Here is a 22096-nt window from a genome sequence, read left to right on the forward strand (position 1 = left end):
AAATAAAGGTCAATACACAAAGTGTAAAGGTGAGCATACAAGTTTGATAATAACATAATAGAGTTCGAAATAGTTTACGCATAACAAGCATGTACAACGTAGAATGTGAAGCATGTAAGTTATCGACAAAGATTCTATCAATACCAATGACTGCGAGTTGATTGCGAGTAATGAGTGCGCAACACATGTTCACCACTGCGAACACGTGAAGTAATATCCTTAACAACCCTGTCCATGACAGGTGCTGAGCCCAAACTATAGTACTATCGTTGCTAAGGCAGGTAGACAGCAATCAATGTGTTAACATAACAAACAGGCATTCATCGAGTCACGTATAACATGTGATAGCGGTTAGCGTATAAATAGTGTTTGCGTTGTGTGATAGATGTGATTTGAATATAGATAACGTATGTAACACCCAAAAGTGCATAAAGCAAAAAGGGATCGAGTATACTCACAGATTGTGTTTAACAAGTAAACACATCCTTGGATTGAAGGGAGCGCCAAGAGAGATTAGTCTAAACAATTAACGATAGCATAAACGATGAGTGACGCGTAAAACAGTGCAAATGTCAATGGATCGGACGATAATCCGATCGGATGGCCGGTCGATCGGATGACAATCCGTTCGGATGGTCATCCGATCGGGTGACCATTCGATTGGGTTGTCATCTGATGTGTTTGTGTATGATGGTTTGCCTTTTGAAGTTTTCGTTGTAGCATTTTGAAAACAGAGAAGTATCTCTACCCTTCAGGTCGGTCGATCGAATGGCGGCTCGATCGGGCGACGATCCGATTGGTAGGACACTTTAGTGAGAAAAAGTTCACAGCAGTTTGTCACTCGATTGGATAGCAATCCGATCGGGTGGCAATCCGTTGATCACTGTTCGTGCATTGAACATGTTGAAAATTGTTTAAGTGTTGAAGTCCAAACATCACATGATCGGGTGGTCGCTCGATCGGATGGCAATTCGATCGGACGGCAGTCCGTTCGATGTTCAAACCTCAAAAGTGAAAATAGAAGTTAAGTGTGGGACCAAGGTGCAAGCCGATCGGGTGGCTGTCCGATCGGGTGGCAATCCGATCAGACGGAAATCTGTCCCGGCGGCCTGATCGTCTTGTTACTTGGTTGTTTTCGGTAGTTTTGCGGTTTTCTCGTGACGGTACGATAACGTGCCAAACAACAGAAACCTCGTCAAGACTTAGTGACCCGATCGGACAGGAACCACCTTAGTCCGACCAGTTAACTATTCGAGACGGTGTTTCATGTTTAACCCGTAATCAGTAATCTCTTGGATAGAATCCAGATCTTGGACCAACACATCACTATAAAGAAGTAGAAGATCAGAACAAGCTCCGATTCTATCGGTTTTGAGTGCATTGAGTGTAAAAGAGTTGAAAGAAAGTTAGAAACCATCTTTCAATCCTTCTTCACCATGAATATGTTCAGATCTTTGTTTATTCGTGTGGAAATCATTCAGATCTAAGTTGTTCTTGGTGGGTTGAAGCCAAAACATGAAGTTCATAAGAACTCCATGATGACATCATCCTAGAACACCTCAAATCCGATGATTTCACAGTTAAAAGTTAAGATTCAGAAGATAGGAAGGTGTAGGAGTGCGTGTAAATCAAGAAAGTACAAGATTTAGGTTGAAAACTTACAAGAATCACGAGAAATCGAGAGAAATAGAGGCTGGAGCGAGCTGGTCGAGTGAGAGGCTGTCACACCAAGTGATGTGACAGTTTGAGGGTATTTATAGGGTTTCCCAAAAAGGAAAGTGTGAAGGATAGGATGGGTCACCGATCGGATGGTTGTCCGATCGGGTGGCCATCCGATCGAGTGGCTCCGACGGTTAGAGTTCGGTGTAAGTAGCACACACATGTAAAACAATATCCAGAACGCATAATTCGGGCTGCGAAGCGATGCGATAAGCGATAGAGTGATAAAGCGACAAAACATGCGATAAACAGCGATTAATCTCGATTATTAACAAGTACTCCACATAATACAACTAATGCGATAAAATAAATAGACTATCTACAAGTCAAAGAAGTCAAAACAGTAGTTGAGCAAGGAGTGACAGATCGCAATTAGCAATCTTTTCTTCCTTTGACTTCAATCTTGACTTTGACTTTCGAAGCACGGGGTGTTACAACGAGGCGGCAAGAAAAGACGTGGAGCGGGCTTTTGGTGTTTTAAAGGAAAAATGGCATATACTTCATCGCCCGATGCGTGCTATGAGTGTTAAAAAGATTAGGAGTGTCGTATATGCGTGCATTATTATGCATAATATGATTCTAAAAGACGACGGAAATGCGATTGCACCGGTACATATTCGTGATCCTCCAGTCGAGCCCGTTTTCGAAGACACTGCTTATAACGAGCTCATTGATAAAGATACGCATTATAGACTAAAATATGATCTTGTGGAGCATCTTGGAGAACAATATTTACCCCACATTTTGGCGGATTCCGACGACGAATAGTTAAATTAAGTTTTTTTTTTAAATTTATTTTTATATTTTAATGTCATGTTATTTATTTTAATTTTATGTAACGTGTTTTTTTTAATTAAAAGTACCTTTATTTACATTAAAAAAATGTTTTATTTATTTATGAATAATTTCTAGAAATAAAAAATATATAACTCAAACACCCTAGAGTGATTGAACCATACCTAGTGATTGAGTGTAAAATGGGGAGTAGAATAAATAGTTGACATGACATGCTATTATTGGGTAGAGAATGACTCAAACACCCTAGAGTGATTGAACCATACCTGTTTCTAATTTTATAAACCTTACAAAATTACCTTCACACCCTTGATACCATCACTTAATTACAAAACCACCCTCTCAGGGGTTTAAGCGGTTTCTTTCCTTCTCAGAATTTCCAAATTTCTCATTGTTTAATCTCTCTCAATTTCTTCCCCACAAATTTCATCCTCAAAATTCCCATAGTTTTCTCGTCAAATTTGTCTCCATAGTAATCTAAATCTGGTAATCTGACCCGATCTCTGTGTTTTCTTCCTCATAATTCGCCATGATTTTTTGTTATTATTATTATGCTTTTTTTTGTGTTTTTCATCCGAGATTTGATCCGATCTCTGCTGGGTTTAAGCTAATTTTTTTTATGGTTTTTTGTTTCACTGAATTTCGCCCCAAATTTAGAGATTTCATCGGATTTGGTATAATTTATTATTATTTTTTGTCTGATTTTTATGATACATTTTTTTATGTCTCAAATTTTCGATCTGCTTTGTGTTTGGCGCTGAAATTATTATACTTACTGTTTTTTTTTTCCATTTTTGTTTCATTTGTTGGAGGTGTTTTAAAAGAAATATGCTGAAATTGTTACATTTTTTTTTTCTGTCAATTTAGTTTAGTTATGTTTTTTTGTGGAGGTGTTGTAGAAGTGATTAAATTAATTGAAGTTACATGGTTTATTATTTTACTTCTTGTTTATTTTCCATTTTTGTTTAATTTGTTGGAAGTGTTTCAAAAGATTTGTGCTACAAATGTTTCATTCATCTTATGAAATTGAGTTGTTATGATGTGTAAATTTGATTAATTGATTAGAAAATAAGAGATTTTGTTTGTTATGATGAGTTAATTTGGACCCTTCTCTTAAAAAGGAAGTATGTCTGACTCTCTATACTTATTAAACAACAGGTGGGCTCGATTTGGTTCGGTTCGGTTATGCATTGTGTATGAATGTTTGATAATCACTTCTTGGCATGTATAACTAAGATATGGTGTCAAAGAAGAGTATATATCATGGACCACGTGACGATTTCCAATCCTCCGTCATACCTAAAGCTCCAAGATCTTTAAGGGTAAGCATATCGTTTCGTTTCATTCAACACGGTTTTCCTATAACAAGATTGACTAAAAACATATCTTTTTTTTTCTTTAGAAGAGTCCGCATAAAAGATCCTCAGATGGTAGCAAACTATGCGCATTTGAATTGTTGGCAGCCGTAGCCGACAAGTTGTTGCAGGAGAGTGAGAGTTCTACGTCAAGCATTGGTCAAGAACCGAAAGAACAGGCTACGTTTCCTATTGTCAAGCGAGAAGACATTGAAGTCAAAGTCAACGATGTAAAGTCAAACCATTTTGATCATGGAAGCTCTACAGAGAGTGAGTCTAATCTAACATTGAAATTAGATCCTCCTTTGAAGTCGTCACCGGAATCTGGTAACGATTCTGGTTTGGAACATGTTTCCGAGGTTAGAATCGTCAATAGTGTAAATGTAGATCTACCCTTATATAAGAACCCCGTTTCATGTTTCTCGAAACATAGGGGAAATGTAAAGACGGGTATTACAGATGATGATGATAATTCGTTTAGACCCGATTGCCGTGGGGCCCGAATGAGGGCATTTAGGTCACGGTCACGCTCACAAGCCGGATATAGAAGAATAAGAAAGATGTTGACTTCTAGATACCGAAAAGTAACTCTAACAAAAGATTATGAACTCACTAACCCTACAAGTAAGTGAATATTCTCCTTAGTAACTTCTTATGTTATAAATATCATCGCTTTCTAATTATATCTTTAAAATCGTTTTTGGTGCCGAAATAGGTCAAATAGAGGCTGCTTACAAAAGGAGAAAGTTATTTCATCATAGGCCAAAATCTTCATATGAAAATAAGAAAAATAAAGGTCCTTTCTCTTTTTAAAGTTTTTTATTTTTTATTTAATTTCGATTATTTGGCTAACCGATTGTATTATGAATTCTGATTGTACAGTGAAATTTAGCATAAATTCCTTTAAAGTGCCCGAACTTTATATCGAGATACCAGAGAACGCGACTATAGGTTCACTAAAGGTATGTTCATAACGAACATGTTTTTTCTTTTCGTGTCTTTTTATAAATATTTTGTACAATTTCATTAAAAGAAAATTTCCCGTAATAGAGGCTAGTTATGGAGGCTATTAGAACATATCTAGGAGGCAAACTACGTGTTGGGATGACTCTCGAGGGCAAAAAGGTCAAAGACAACAATAGAACGCTAAAACAAATCGGTATTTCAGTGAATCGTGACCTCGACACTTTAGGATTTACATTGGAGCCTAGTTTACCAAACGACATTAGTCGAGAGCCGTCAAGGTAATAAATCTATATATGATTTATCATTGATAGATCTTTCGGAACTGTTTTATTAAACGGAAATTGTTTTATAAATGCCAGCTGTACAGCCGGTCCCGTTCTGGATGTGGGATTTTCAAACGGTTCACTAGATCATCCTCCGGAAACTAGTTTAGAGTTAGACAAGTGTGTTGATAAGAATCATGAAATTGTACCTTTAGAAACTGAAATACTAACAGAAGAAAAAGCGGCGGATTCCAACGCGCTTGTGCTAGCTGTCCCCATTAACTACAAACCGATTAAGAAATCAGAAGTTACACAATGTAGAAGAATTAGGAGACCGTTTTCTGTAACGGAAGTAGAAGCACTTGTTGAAGCAGTTGAAACGCTTGGCACTGGAAGGTATGACACCCGCTTACAAAGGTGGTTTGGTCGGCTTGCGTAACGGGTCAAAATGGGTTCGGGTCAAAACGGGCCAAAATGGGTTCGGGTCGAAACGGGTCAAAATGGTTCTGGGTCGAAACGGGCCAAAATGGGTTTGGGTCGAAACATGTCAAAATGGGTTCAGGTAGAAACGGGTCAAAATGAGTTCGGGTCAAAACATGTCAAAATGGGTTCGGACTGAAACGGGCCAAAATGGGTTCGGGTCGAAACATGTCAAAATAGGTTAGGGTCAAAACAGGCCTGGTAGCATTGGGGTGGTTGACCCACAAAACAATTTTTTTGTCCAATAACCAACATATTAGGTATGATTACAAAGACAACATAATTATAGACCTAATAAAAAATCTTTGAACAAAGCGATGTCGAAGGCTGTATGCACCGGAAACTGCCACCTCTAAATGAAAGCATGCAACGTAGATAAGCTTACTAAATATTAATTCGCGTGTCTTTTTAAATATTGCAGATGGCGTGATGTTAAGTTGCGTGCGTTTGATGGCGCGGATCATAGAACGTATGTGGACTTAAAGGACAAGTGGAAAACACTGGTTCACACAGCAAACATCTCACCTCAGCAGAGAAGGGGTGAGCCCGTGCCGCAGGATTTGTTGGACCGGGTCCTGGCTGCACACGGGTATTGGTCTAACCATAAGGTTAAACAACTCAAGCACAAGACCGAACCGCTTGGAATTCTGGGTGGTTCGAGTGTAGAGTTTGTGGGCATCTGAAAAGTTGGTCAGAGATGGAATGTACAAAATTTAGAGAAAAAATGTCAAGAAACATGGGAAAACAGGACATTAAACAGGGTTGTTTATGTGTTATTATCTAGTTTGTATCAGGGGTGAGCAGAAAATAGAAATAACCGAACCGTGACCGAAATAATCAAAAAAACCAAACAGAAACAAAAATCGACGGTTCGGTTTTCGGATTTTTAATAACCGAAAATTTCGGGTCCACTTTAAGAAGACCTTGTGAAGGTAGAAAGTACTGACGCTTGATATAAAAGGCAAACAAAATATTAACATATACCAAAACAAAGCTAAGGGGAGGAGGGGTGGTCACTAGTGATAGATTTCTATCACTTCTACTATCCAATCAAATCATGCCATGTCATCACCCAATATTCTATCAGTAGTGATAGAATTGTAGTGGGGGTGGTATCACTAGTGATGGAATTCTATCACTCTCAAATATTTTTTAATTTTCATTTTAAAATTAGAAATTAACAATAAAACACTAAAATATAAATTTCATTAAACTTAAAAAATAAATTACATAGCAAAATAAAAAAAAAAAAACAAGTAAACATTGGAAAAAAAAACTAAACGGGTGACATCTCCCAACCCCACTTTGCGCAAATCTCGCGCTTTTGTTGAATTAGAATTGAACGGTTCGTCGAGATGGTTGTGCTTTTCACACAAGATTTTTAAATCATTTTGTCTTTCAACCGTTTTCAAGTGTTCCTTGTATGCCTGCTCGCGTTCAACTTTTGCAGACATAATTATATCTTTTCTTTCTTCGGCCTTCTTGTATCGGGTCATTTTTCTCCTCTTCGATTCTAAAGATCGACTCCGCCACCGCTTCCTTCCCTTTGCTTGACGATTCACCACCTCTCCTGCGGCGTGGCCTTGTAGGTGTATCTTCTTCAACGGGGTCGTCAACGGGTTGATCGGGTTCGTCAAGGGGGTCGTCGTTTAAGTTCATTTCAGGCAAGTTATCCGACGCGGAAGTCGTGTAGTTCCCCGAATCGGATGTCTTTGATCTTTTCAAACCTCCTCGTTTTTTTGGAGCGGTAGGACCACGCATGTCAACCAACTCAACCGGGACCCACTTCGGGTGATTTCTTGCAACATCCCATGCCGCCACGTGTGGAAAACTCCTCTTTTTGTAGACATCGCAATACATTTCGGTGGCTTGTCGCATGATTGTCGCCTCGCTCGCTCCACTTTGTGGGTTTCGGTGTGACAACCCTCACTAAACCAGGTATCCGTACGGTTTAATTAATAATTAATTGCTGCTTAATTACTGTGCTTACTTGAAATTACTGATGAACTGCTACTTGATTCCTGATACTTGTATATCCCTGCATCATACTTTACATACCGTCACTACATTATTTACATGCTGAACCTCAGTGACAAACATGATGCACAAAAGCACAGTAGCACTACAAACGGATAACCTATTGATCATGCTGATAAAGCCAGCATCAGGCAGACACTGCCTCTAAGGCCTGTATGAGCCAGAAATATTTTACTACACCCATAGTGAGTGTAGGGATACAAGGATTGTAGAACTGCGTCTCTCGGAATAAGATACAGTGACTGGATGTGCCTAAAACGTACACTGAGCACAAAACACAGCACTTTAATGAACAATTCAGCTTCTAGCTGGCTAGTTAAGTGCCAAAACATGAGAAAAATATTACTAGACACTTTCCAAAGTGTCGGGAATAAGATGTGTCACTAAAAATGGCATTAACGACACTTAAAAGCTTTGTTAAGCGCTTTAACGGATTACTATCCAACCGAACAACCGGACTTTACCCGGGACATGAAAATATGGCCATAAACATTATTTATCTTTTTCTGAGCCAGTTAGGGTCCCTGAACACCCTAACACTCGCCATAAAACACATCACACAACTAACCGGGTTAAGTACCTAACTAACTTACTTAACCTAACCCTAAGCTAACTAATACTTGGAAACAAACTAGAACCCCCCCCCCCCCCCCCTTGCTAACCGGCCCCAACTAGAGGGGGAACACACTTAGTTCCTTTTGATTATTTTAATCAACAATGCTTAATATCTTTGTGACACAAGGACTCTTGGACATTAATCTTATGTTTATCTATAAGTAGTAGAGGTTATACATTAGAACATTCACATTCCATTTACAACACACACACCTCTCTCTTGCTCTCTAAAGGCTTCGGCCGAACTCCCCTAGCCATCCATCATCCATTTTCGAGTTCCATCTTCACATTTCAAGAACATACAAGCATCAATGGTCACGTATTAGGAGGTTTGGTGCAACCGGAAGGCGAAGGACTTCTTTCTCTAGCTTTTATCCACCCTATTTGTGCTTAGATTCTTCCCTAGCCTCGAGCTAGTGGTATGTCACTCAAAACACTTTCTTGAACTATTTTGAAGTGGTTAATATGATGTGTAACGATTAAAACTCGAAATCTTACAAGTTGATACTTCAAAGTCTACTAAAAACACAAATAAAGATGGTTAAAAGCTCATATGGTGTGTAAATGTTGTAGTATTTATTTTGTGTGGATATTTGGACCCGATCTATGTTGTGGTAGCTCGGATCATCATTTAACCCGGGTTGGTTATGATCATGGATCATGACATAAGGTTGTTTTGAATGAAACAAGGGTTAAAGGGTGAAACTCTACCACACACGAATCATGAACTTGTGTAAAAGTGTTCTTACTTATAAAATAATGTTTAAAACTAGTAGATCTACGGATCTACGAGTGGTATTTTTAATGGACCAAGTGTCAAGAAAATCATGTTTTTCTAAAAACGGATCTTACACTAACAAGTATGATTTTTATAAACCACAAGTGTGTAAACACTTGTGTAACGCAAAGTTTCGACAAAATAACAATTTTTGTAAAAGATGACGAGAAGTTGTAAAGACGGAATTTCTATAAAAACGGGGTTTTTACGAAGCCGGACTAATTTATATAAAGATCTGCTAAAAGTGATGAGATTTACACTATAATTTTAGAAAACTACAAGTTCATGTGATTTATGCGATTTACATAATTGTTAACTAGTTTGTGTGTTGAATATTGTTTTGATCGAATAAAGAAATTGTTGAATTGATTTGTAAAAGAAAATGATACGCTTGAAAGCGTGGCCACCTCCAGTTACAGAGGAAATTCTGGCGAAATTTTTCTAAAAACCTAACACTTAGAAAATATTTTCACTATAAGTGTTAGAAATACTTTTTGACATGTTTTCAAAATATATAAGTTTCGCCACGAATTTATTTATAAAATTATCGGAGGTGAGATTTCACAAAATAAAACTTAGTAAATATATATTTAATATATATATTTTTCATAAATCACTTGATGCGTGTTTATACTTATTTTGAGAAATGTATGAATATTATTTTAGAGTAAAAATAATATTATCGAACGTTAACGAATCCAAAATAATACGAACGCTTTCACGATAAATATATAAGTTACACCGGTAATCACTATTACCACTCGATCGTTAAAACGTAACTTACGCAATTCACGGAAATATTTATGAACGCGTATGTTTGACAAAGTATTATTTTGGGAGAATTTTGTGAAGTAAAAATATAATATTTTTGAGAAAAATATTTATATTTTGGGAATTAGAAGTAAATATAAATTAAGTGAGACTTAATAATATATTTTCAAGATATACGAACACACATGTATTAAATCCCCCATCCTTGGGAAGGAGAATAATTACCAAGTATATACGGAATGTAAACACGAAATAGTTGTCTAACTATATCCCAAAAACCTAAACCATAAAGCTAAGGCACGGCCGTCCGTCTAATAGAGCTAGTAAATGTAGGTCGTTGCACAGCTGCTTGACTTGGAGTATACTTGGTAGAGACGCACCGACTGTGAGTTCATGTCCCCCTTTTCTCTTAACTGTTTTCAATTTTCTAAACTGCGGGGGTGAAATACATGTTACTTTGATTATGAATACTTTATACATGGTATGGTTAGCGTAAGGAGGGTTACTATTTAGATCATGTGAATGGGTAGGCGGAAACTTGAGGTCATTAATCCTCAGGGTAGGACCGAGGGGCAGGAGCGATAGATCTATTTGGGTGTAGCGAGCCCAGTCCCAGGCCCAGCATAATGGACCTCGGGATGACTTTGTACCCGACGCATAAATCTGCTAGGTTTGAGCCTTCCTACTTGCATTTCACACATATCAATGGCCTTGCAAACCATTGGTGATCTCTTTTTCCTTATTTGCTACATACCAGGATTTTGATAAATACAAAGGTTTATTTACTCACTTACACATGAACTCGCTCAACATTATTGTTGATTTTTCAACTTACATGTATTTCAGGGAACTAAGGGATCTGGCACGGTATGGCACGTTTTCCCGCTGCACTAGTACGAGGTCATCCGGGGTTTAGGGAATGTGACTCTTTCCTGGACAAGTCACAGTCCTTAAACTGTGTTTATGTCATGTTTGTGTTGTTGAACAATGTTATGGTTGTTAGGGTGTTTTCCCGTTAAGACAATGGTATTGTATTTGATTTTCAAAACTTAATGGATGATCTTGCATGTTTTTAATTCATATAGCTTTGTTATGATTAAGCTATGGTATTAAGAAGTCACACCAAATTAACCACGCTTCCGCAAAGCCAGGGTGTGACATTCGGTTCTACAAAAAATATAAAAAGGTAATGTATTTAAAAAAAATTATGTTAAAAAAAACAGTATTCTGTTTAAAAAAAATAAACTGTTTTCTGTTTTATAAAAAAATAAACTGTTTTCTGTTTTTTTTTAAAACTGTTTTCTGTTTTTTATAAAAAAAAAACTGTTTTATGTTTTTTTTAAAAACTGTTTTCTGTTTTTTATAAAAAAAAAAAAACTGTTTTCGGTTTTTTTTTTTTTTTTTTTAAACAGTTTCTTTAAAAAAAAAACAGTTTTTTTTGTTAAATAAGAGTTAACTTTATAAAAAAACATACCTTTTGAATGAAACAAGCGTTGAACTTACTAATTTTCCCGTTCAAATCCGTCCATTTCGACGTCATTTGGTCCATGTTTCGTATCCTTGCACCGGGAAGTTGCCTAAAATGAATAATGACCCGTCTCCAAAAGGTATCCTTTCTTTGCTCATTGGCATGTTTCCTGCTCTCCGATATGTGCAAGTACGCCTTCACCAAGGACACCTCCTCCTCGCTCGTCTATTGTTGTCGGACGGTTGGGACGATTGGGACGATTTCTTGAACGTCATCATTTTCTTCTTCTTCCTCTTCCTCTTCTTCTTGTTGTTCTTGAACGTAATCATCATCTTCATCGTCGTCAAGACTTTGTTGTGCTTCACGATACGCGTTTGCAAAATGATGGATGAGGGTGTTGTCTTCTAGTAGTGGGTCGAGTGTGTGGGGTTGGGTTTGATATGTTTGGGGTTGAAATTGGTGAGGTTGAAACGGTGGGACGAAGGGTTGGTTTTGATACGTTTGCGATTGAAAGGGTGGATATTGTTGGGTTTGAAAGGGTGGGACTTGGTTGGGTTCGTCTTGCAACCTAAAGCGCGTCGGCTCGCCAAGATTCGCTCGAACCTTGGGTCTTACGGGATTTTTCTTCGTACCCGAACCTCTTTTTTTCGAACCCCCACCTCTCTTGCTTGATCCTTCCATGTTTGTTGTATTATTTTTGAGTTTTTGAGTTCAATTTAGAGAGTTTTGGAATTGAATTGGAGAGTTTTTTTATTGAATGGGGGGAATAATTTGGATTTATATAAAAAACCCTCAAACAATTAATCAAACGGTAAAAAAAGGTTCCAAACGGTTAAAAAATAAACGGTCACATTTTTGAAATCAACGCGTGATAAACTCAACGCGTTGAATTTATAACGCGTGAAGGGAATGGAGGCGACGGTGTGCTCTCTTTTATAACGCGTGATAGAATTCTATCACGCTAAAATAACGTGCCACCCCCTGTCCTCTAAAACAAATCTATACATCTCAACGAAAAATTCCTAACAATAAACCTATATCTCTAAAATGTCTTATCATCGATCATCTTCTTGAAAGCTGGAACATTTTTAAAGTAAGCTCTTTTTTAAGAGCGGGTCGTGCATGGAGCAAAGAAAAAATGAGAGATGCTATGTACGCTTGTATAATCATGCATAAATATGATTTTGGAAGACGAAGGAAGAGCAATATGCTAGAACTATGTACCGGAAGACGTTCAGGAGTATCCTCAAGCAACAATGGAAGAAAGAGTGAAGAATGCACATGAAATGCGCTCTGAACCCGCACATAATGCGTTAGCGGTTGATTTGGTTGAACACGCGTGGTCGGTTCGGCATATTCCAAACGAGGGAGAGCAAGAATCGGATGACGAGGAAGACAAAGATGACGGGAATGGCGAAAGCGAAGACGAGTGGTATTATGTTTATGTGTTTTATTATTTATGTAATTTTTATTTAATTAATAAAATATTATTAGTTTTAAAAATAAAAAAAAATAATAATTGGGTAATGATTGCATAATGTATAAGAGTGAAAGCATTATCCCACTACACCCATTTATTCAAAAGGCCCAATAATGCTCATTAGATGACTGGACTGCCACATGAACATGATGTGGAGAAAACAGCCTTTAGAACCCACTTGGTGGACTATGAATTTAAGGTCATGTCTTTCGGCTTAACGGACGCACCTGCCACCTTCCAAGGTGTGATGAATGATTTAGACATTTTTAAGGCGTTTTACACTGGTTTTCTTTGATGATATTCTGAGTTACAGCCATGATATGGAGCAACACTTGAATCATTTGACAATAGCCTTGGAATTGCTTCATAGTAATCATTTTTATGCCAAGCTTTCTAATTGTTGCTTTAGGAAATCACTGGTGGTTTTTTTAGAGCATATAATTAACTCAAAAGGAATCTTTCTTTTTTTTTTTTAACGACAAATCGCTTTATATATAAATATAAAGAGCCAGCAAGGGGCTGAAAATACAAAACGAAAACCCCAAAACAAAGACCAACACTTAAATACAATCTGCTACATCAAAGGCCTTCCATTTTTCCCAGGTTAAGTTTGTGACTTTTGATCTTTGGCTCACCCAAACATAAGCGTCTTCTTTGTAAAATCGACTCTCTTCCGAGGTTGGATGAACTTCCCTTCAAAAACTTCTTTATTTCTTGCCTCCAATATTCTCCAAAGGGTGGCACATGCCACCGTGGTCACGAGCCGCTTTCATAAACCAGACCCGGGACTCTTATGTACCACTTCCAGAAGATCCTTGAGGTTGTTCACATCTACAGGAAAAGGGACGCGAACCCACACAAACATCTCCCACCATATACTTCTTGCAAGCATACAATTCACGAAAATATGGTTTGCGTCTTCGCAGCCAAACCCGCATCTGTCACAAGTGCCACTTAACAGGCTGATTCCACGAGCAATAAGTTCGTCTTTGGCTGCAACCTTCCCCAGCATGACTCACCATTGAAGCACGTTGCATTTAGGAGGAGCCCACGGGTTCCACCGCACTTTCTCCTCGGTAACATTCTTAGTGATAATATCTAGCCTGATACTTTTTACCGAGAATTCGTAACCAAAGTTATTATCCCATTTCCATTTATCTCTACCGCTACCCGCCTTAAACTGGTGTAGCAACCGCATCAGCATCCCCAGCTGCAGCCATTCGCTAATTGCGGCTGGGCTTTCAGCCCAGGCCCATTGTGTCGTTGCACCTATAATCTTCATACACGCCTTTACACTCGCAAATTTATCAGCTACCATACGGAAAAGACCTGGAAAAACGTCTTTGAGAGGTTCTCCTATGACCCAACGGTCCAGCCAGAACCGCGTGTTCGCCCCGTCCCCAACTTCAACCTTAAGTTTATCTTGTATGCAAATACCAAGTTTAAATAAGGTTCCCTCGACCACACATATGTCCTTCCACACCCCCGGTACTGTCTTCTTAACCGGAATTAACTTGCAATTCTTTGTCGTTTTGTGGATGGCCGCCACAACCTTTGCCCAAAGTTGGGTCGGGTCATTCTTGAACCGCCACCACCATTTGGAGAGCATGGCAATATTGAAGTGTTCAATTCCACCAATCCCAATCCCCCGTGAGTCTTTGGTTTTATCATATTTTCCCACCGAATCCACCTCATTTTGTTTCTCGTTCCCAATTTTCCCCACACAAAATCCCTTCTCAAACCTTCCAGTTTTTTATTTATAACTTTTGGAGCTGAAAAAAGAGATAAATAATAAGAAGGCAAGCTTCCGAGGAACGCTTTTGCAAGCGTCACTCTACCCGCAAGGGAAAGGTGTCTAGCCTTCCACGAGGATAACTTTTTATGAAACTTATTGACTACTGGCTGCTAATGTTTCGCCCTTTTCATATTTGCCCCAATCAGGATACCGAGATATAGGAACAGGAACTCACCCGCCTTACACCTTAGAGTTCTCGCCATCTGATTTACTTCCACCTCTTCCACTCCTACTCCGAACAATTGGCATTTCTTATGGTTCACTTGTAAACCGGAGACTAAATTGAGACACCTTAAAAATCGGCATAAGCTGACCACATTGTGTTCCGACCATTCGCCTATAAAAAGAACATCATCCGCATAGCAAAGATGCGATAGAACCGGTCCTCCGTTCGGAAATTTGACCCCATGAAACATTCCCAGACTCCCAGTTCCATGGCCCTTTTCATAAACATATTTATAACTTCCAACGCGATACTACCCTGTGGTGATTGATCTCCTAAGTAAGTATGGTCATTTTATACCCTTATCACATCCCTTTATTGCCAAAGGAGTAGCCTTAGCTTTTTGCAAAGAAATTGTACGATTACATGGCTTTCCTCATTCCATCGTATCTGATTGGGATGCCATTTTTTGAGCAATTTTTGGCAGGAGTTGTTTCGGCTAAGTCAAACAAAGCTGAAATTGAGTACAAGTTACCACCCGCAAACAGATGTGAAAACCGACGTGCTTAATCTGTGTGTTGAAGCTTACTTGCATTGCTTTGCCCATGAACAACCAACTAAATGGAGTTCATATTTACCTTGGGCGGAATATTCTTATAATACAGATACTAGCATGACTCCTTTTTCTGTCGTATATGGTCGGGAACCTCCTCTTATGTCTCCCTTCGTTGTTGGGGAAACGAAAAATGCAGACTTGGAGCAACAACTTTGGATCGAGATACTATAAATTTCTTCGTATTAACCTTACGAAAGCTCAAGATTGTATGCGTAACCAGGCTAACTCCAAACACCAGGAGCTTTCTTTTCAGGTGGGGACTATGTGTTTCTAAAGATCCAACCATACCGCCAGAGGAGCCTAGCTAAATGCAGGTTTGAGAAGCTGTCACCAAGATTTTATGGTCCTTACTGCTTCAAATGCAAAGTAGGGATTGTAGCTTATGAGCTAGACTTACCCACCCGATGCCAGAGTTCACCCGGTATTCCATGTTTCGATGCTCAAATGTGCCCGTGGATCCTTCTCTTCTCAGCCAACTGCACCTTTGCCATTCACTAAAGACTGGGAGGTGGATGTATCTCCTAATTCATTACTCGCTCATTGTTAGGTTTACGAAGCCGGCCAACTTGTTTTAGAGTTATTGATTTGTTGGTGCAGTCGGCCGATCGAAGAGGCTACATGGGAAGTTTATGACTTGTTAGTAGAATAATTTCCAAATTTTCGCCTTGGTAATGATACAAGTCATGGGTACTCCATTCGGTTTGTTCGGGTATTACGGCAACACTGCCGCATGCGGCTCGGGTAGTGGAATCGGCTAGGGGGACAACCACCTCATTTTTAAACAAATTCCTGAAAAAGTACCGTAGTAGAGGGAATTATAATACTGAAAGTTGATTCCTAATGTGTGTTGAAGTAAAAGTTAATATTATACATGGTTGAAGTGGTTATTCCCATCTAGTATTACTTTTTTTTTTTTTTTACTTTCTGAGGGGTTTTTCTGTGCAAGGATTTCTCAAATAGAACCCAATTATTTCAAGTAGAAACCCATTCACTTTTTTGGGCCTTTCTATTTTTGCAAGTATAATAATCCAACTCAGATAACCTCACAGCCTTTCAAATCCGATTACATGCCTTTCAAAGATCAGACTCGCTTAGTTTGATTCCGACCAGACCCAGACGCGAATTAGAGTTCATGGACATCTGAACAACGAACCTTAGTGACCCCCAATGGGAAAATGTCCCATTGTTTTTGGATACATGCTACAATTTCACATCATACAAGTGGCGAAAACTGAACTTGGAAAACAGAGAAAGTGCAAAAGTCATTAACATAAAGAAAACCAATGGAAACCACTGTGTGTAAAAAAACAACCAATATATATGTTCATCTTAAGTTATATTATGTGTATATATATATATGTATATCAATTTACACTCAAATTCACTCTTCATTTTCTTCCTTTAACAAAACTCTTCTTCTACATCATCTGATTTGGGTTCTTCCCAATGACCACAGCCCAGAGTCCCTTACAGCTGCCTGAAAACACAACAACATTACACTCTCAATAATCTAGTTATACTAAACTTTCAAAACACAATGTAATTTTGAAACCATAAATTAAATGGGTCAAATAGGTCCAAGATGGCCGGCCTCTTAAATAATTTTATTCGAAAATCAAGATTATTATTGTCACATCTAAAATGAACAGAATACATACCGGAGATTTCACAGATGGGAAAACATTCCAAAACCTCAACGTTTCATCCCCAGCGCCCGTCACTATTGTCTGACCATCGGGTGACATTGCTAGATACAGTACTCTCATGGTGTGTCCAGTCAGAGTCGCGACCTTAAATAAAAAAAACAATATTAATTAATAACAACCTTAAAAACACCAAAGTTAAAAACACTTACAACTAATGATATGTTTACCTTAGACAACGTTGGATATTTCCAAACCATAATTTGATTCTGTGAGTACCCATGAGTGCTAACCAATTCATTCACATTCTTGCTCCATGCAAGATTACACACCTGGCTCCCGGTGTCAACATGGTTCAGTTGGTTCCCATTGGCGGTGTTCCAAAAGCGAATGCAGCGGTCAGCAGTACCGCCACCAGAGACCAGAAGATTGCTCTGGTGAGGTGACCATGCAATCGCTTTCACTGCGGCTGTGTGCTCAGTCAGTTTCAGAAGCGGTTGCGCAGAGTGCTGGTTCCATACTAAAAGCTGATTGTCATTTCCACCAGATGCTAGTTCTCTATCATCATGTGACCATTTGAGCCCACAAACCTAAACAATAACCATTTAAGATTTCATGTTTACATATGATTTTGTAACAATAAAAAGATGTGTTGATCAAGATTTAATGTTCACCTCTGACTTATGGCCGACAAGCTTGCTAATGTAGTCACTTGGAACTCGAAGATCATGTTGCAGTATGTTACGATCTCTGCTACCCGAGGATAATATTCGCGAGCTCCATGCCAACACACCGGTTCGTGTTTGGTGTCCGCCCATGGTCCGAACCTTTTTGCATTGTGTCCCATCCCAAACCTATCAAAACACAACCATTCTTGATTAATACTTATAATTGTCATCTTAAGAAAGTGAAAAAAAAATGTAAATGGTAGTTGAAAAAAAGAGGTACCTGAACTTTTCCAAGACTAGTACCGACCGATATATAAGACCCTTCGCGGGTCCATTGAACAGAGCAGACGCCATCGTTTGGCCCCAAATCACACAACTTGGTAACCTGAAAAATAATGGGACAATGTCAAAATAATGTTTGAATATATTAACAGACAATTTTTCGGTTAGCGAGTGATTTGAAATGAGATCTCACTTTGCTGGTTGTTGCAGTCCATAAATAAACACAGCTGCCCAATCCAACTGCAAGTACATTCTGTGATGACCAGTCCACAAGGTTCAAGTAGAAGTCATCTTGAAGTGATGGTGCATCCAAAACCTGATAATTAAACCAAAATCCAAACATGAGAATTGGAAGTGTATTTATGAAACATCCCTTGGCAAGTTTAAGGTCGGCTTGGCTTGTTTAACCTACGAGAGCTCGTGTCCGGCTCCTTTTAAACTCTATTTTTAAAACTCAAACTCGGCTCGGGGTCCCCGTTTCTTAATTATCTTTAATTTATTTTTATTTTTAGAATTATTTTTTCTATATACTTATTTTTAATTTATATAATATTATCTAGTTAATTTATCAGAACTTTATAAATACCAATATAATAATTCTTTAAATATATACATTCAATAAACAGATAGAAAAATATACAAATAACAGGCTTGTGAGCGGCGAGCCTACTCGAGCTTGTCAAGTGAAACTCAGCTCAGGCCCGTTCTCATTTATTAAAATTTTTACACGTGAGCTCGCTTAAATTCAGTGAGCTTGGCTCGTTTACGCAACATGTAGAATTATAGAGCACAAAAATGCATCATTAAAAAAGCAAACCCTAGTTACAAATATTCTCAAACTTCAACTACTAATTAACGAAATCTTGAAGACCAAAAAAAGTAAAAATTAGGGTTTATATGTTTACCTTATGAGGTGCTTTGGGGACCTTGCGAGGAGGCTTGGGAGGAGTCACAGACTCAGAACCCAACCCACTATCCTGCCCCAAAATTGAACCTGAATAAGGGGAATTCTGACCCGAGCTATCCGTCTTGAACCGCAGCATATTCCTGTTCGGACTACCCACCGGGGACGACCCTTTAGTCCCACCTGCAGGAGAAGAAAACCCGAAATCAGTACCAAACAATTCACACCTTAACAACCTCGTATACGCTTCGTTGTTAGCTCCAGCAACGCCTTCTTTAACAGGTGATGGCTTATCGGGTAACCCGAATGTGTGGAGCCTGGAAGATGATCTGCAGGGGATGAAGCGATCGCTGCAGGCGCCGGTGGATTTGGAGGAAGGGGAAGCGGATAAGTTGGAGATGGTTCGAGGCGACATTGTTCGAGGAGAGGGAGATGAGAGGGTTCGGATCAATGGGGATGGGGAACCGGAGCGGGTGTTGAGACGGAGAGAGGTTTCGGACATTCCGGCGGGGAGATTGATCCCGCTCTTTCGTCTTTGATTCGAATCCATTGTTGTTCAAAGATTGGGGATTGGGGTTTGAGAAGTATGGATGATGAATTTGATCAAAGAAAGAAACCCTTTTGGAAATGGGTTTTTGTTTGGGGTTTAACGGTCGAATTGGGATTTATATCTTGGGTGATATAACGGTCAAGTGTGTAAGAGAAGTTTAGATGGGACTTGGGAGCCTGTGAAGGTGAATGTAGCCGTTGGATATTATGTTAGCTGTCACAATGTGCTAAAATTTGTTTATTATATTTATTTATTATTATGCTGGTAATTATTGTGTGTAAATATTTTTTTTTTAGAGTGAATTGCAAGTTTTGTCCTTTATCTTTAGGCCATTTTGCAAGTTTTGTCCTTTATGTTTAAATTTGACGAGTTTTGTCCTTTATGTTTGAAAATCAAGCACGTTTTACCCTTTAGGGCAAAACGTGCTTTATTTTTAAGGACAAAACGTGCTTGATTTTTTAAACATAAAGGACAAAACGTGCTTGATTTTTAAACATAAAGGAGAAAACGTGCTTGATTTTTAAGGCCCAAAGGGTAAAACGTGCTTGATTTTTAAACATAAAGGACAAAACTCGTCAAATTTAAACATAAAGGACAAAACTTACAAAATGGCCTAAAGATAAAGGACAAAACTTGCAATTCACTCTTTTTTTTATTCGGTAAGAATAATCAATGCAATTGGAAGATCCCTATTGTGTATCGTAAGGCCTAAAATTACTTATGAATCCAATATGTACATTCTATTTTGGTGTGTGGACGGGTCTTTCTCTCTTTTTAATCACTCGTTAACGTATCTATTGTAGATTATGTAGTGATATGCGTTGGTTAACTAGGTGGAGCGTTTTAAAACCGGATGAGATCGGCTGGTCAAAAACCGAACACATAGGGCCTGTTATGTTTATTTTGTGAACTACCTTCGTTTGAACCGATCAGCTACCGGGTTGGATTGGACATTAAAATTTTTATACATATATCATTTTGTTCTTTCCTTTCTACTTGTTTACTATAACTTTGTATTTTGTTTATTTAACTAGGTGATGCCTCGCCCGCGTTGCGGCGCGATGACTGAATAATTCTCAATCAATTAAAAAAACACTACTATAATTTTGTCAGTAAAAAAACTAAAACGATGATAAGACTGTTTTTTTCGGCTCAGGGCAAAACTGCAATTTTTCAGGACTAATGAGCGAGTGTTAGGCAGCTCCTTGACATGGAAAAAAATTAAATCGAGTCAACCAATTAAAAAAAAAGTTTTCTACTTTTGCGAAAAAAACTAAAACAAAGGGAAAACGTTTTTGAACTGAGGGCGAAATCATAATTTTTTTCAGGGATAAAATTGTAAATTAAATGGACCAATCTGGGAGTGTCAGACAGCTGCCGGCATGACTGTAATTTTAAACTGTGGGAAAATTGTAATTTAACCAGGAAAACAAACAAAAATGATGGAGAAAATGTAAATTTGATTTGAGGACAAAATCTTAACGTGGCTATGAGGGAAAAAACTAATGGGAAACTATAAATTTAAATGTGGCAAAATCGTAATTTTGAACGGATAGGAAAATTGAATTTTTTTTACTAGGAGAAAAAGCGTAAATTTATTTTTAAGTGGGGGTAGAAACATAACTTTGAACTGATGGCAAAATCGTAATTATAAGGGGAAAAACTAATGGCAAAACTGTAAATTTAAACGGGGCGAGGTCGTAAGTTTGAACCCAGGGCAAAATTGAAATTTTTAGATGGGAGCAAAAGCGTAATTTTATTTTTAAGTAGGGGCAAAAAATTATTTTACACTGATGGCAAAATCGTAATTTTAAAGGGATAAAATCGTAATTTTATTGGGCCAATAGAGGAGTGCCAGGAAGCTGCCTGGCACTATTACCTCCACCGCCCATTTCACCCAATAGGTGAAAACAACTATTGCCGCAAATTGGATTTGTTCGATCTGTATCGGTTCGCTAGGCGGTGGGAACTCGGTCGGTATTGGTTGGGTTCCTTTAGTATCGATTCAATTCATTGGGTTTTCGGTCAGTATCTATTCAGTGTGTTACGATACCGACAAACGGTATAGCAACTGAAAAAGATATATATCAACACGTGTTTTATATCCATAAAAAAACTATTAAAAATGAATATCGGTACATGTACCAATGTTATATCGTTACACCGTTTGTGTCTCCACAACACATGGAGTTTCTTCGTCACCACCATTGTTTACTTAAATCACCGTTGTCGACTCACCACCACTTTACCCATATAAACTTAATGCTTTAAGTTATATTAAATATATATTTGGTTCCAAAATCTGATTATGTTTGTAGAGTTTAAAAATAATAATTGAAGTATATATAATAAAAATCATAGAAATCAATTAAGTAATAAAATAATAAAATAATTAAAAGTATTAATAATATTATAAAATATTTGAGTACACGGAAGTTTGTTTTAATATGTACTAGGGTGTTTGACCGCGCCTTGCGGCGGTACATTATCGCGAGGATTAGATTGGTATCGGTTTGGTTTCTTATAGTACTGGTACGATATACTTGCACTAAGTATAAAAATCAACACGTGTTTTACATTAATCGAAACTATAAAAATGAACACCAGTGCCGGCACCAATGTTCGAATGGTATCGATCGGTTCAGATCGTCACGGTACTGGTACCGATATTCATATACCGTCGCAGAAAATTTTGTAGAAGTCAAAATTATCTAAACCTAAAACAATAAAAATGAATATAGGTACCGC

General features: G+C 38.2%; 2 protein-coding genes across 2 annotated transcripts; one reads left to right on the forward strand and one right to left on the reverse strand.

The window, feature by feature from the left end:
• Positions 1 to 2853: 2853 nt before the first annotated feature.
• On the forward strand, positions 2854 to 6489 carry LOC110877939 (telomere repeat-binding protein 3). The gene is made up of 8 exons (XM_022126169.2): positions 2854 to 3000; positions 3673 to 3836; positions 3917 to 4493; positions 4585 to 4665; positions 4752 to 4831; positions 4920 to 5113; positions 5195 to 5494; positions 6000 to 6489. The coding sequence occupies exons 2-8, from the start codon at positions 3753 to 3755 to the stop codon at positions 6259 to 6261; spliced, it is 1578 nt and encodes a 525-aa protein (XP_021981861.1). The 5' UTR covers positions 2854 to 3000; positions 3673 to 3752; the 3' UTR covers positions 6262 to 6489.
• Positions 6490 to 16546: 10057 nt separating this feature from the next.
• On the reverse strand, positions 16547 to 19455 carry LOC110877940 (protein FIZZY-RELATED 3). The gene is made up of 7 exons (XM_022126170.2): positions 18800 to 19455; positions 18088 to 18210; positions 17893 to 17997; positions 17619 to 17798; positions 17175 to 17534; positions 16960 to 17091; positions 16547 to 16778 (listed from the first exon to the last, which is right to left on the reverse strand). The coding sequence occupies exons 1-7, from the start codon at positions 19346 to 19348 to the stop codon at positions 16725 to 16727; spliced, it is 1503 nt and encodes a 500-aa protein (XP_021981862.1). The 5' UTR covers positions 19349 to 19455; the 3' UTR covers positions 16547 to 16724.
• Between the last annotated feature and the right edge of the window lie 2641 nt (positions 19456 to 22096).

This window comes from Helianthus annuus, chromosome 9, assembly GCF_002127325.2.
Source record: "Helianthus annuus cultivar XRQ/B chromosome 9, HanXRQr2.0-SUNRISE, whole genome shotgun sequence".
Classification (NCBI taxonomy): Eukaryota; Viridiplantae; Streptophyta; class Magnoliopsida; order Asterales; family Asteraceae; genus Helianthus; species Helianthus annuus.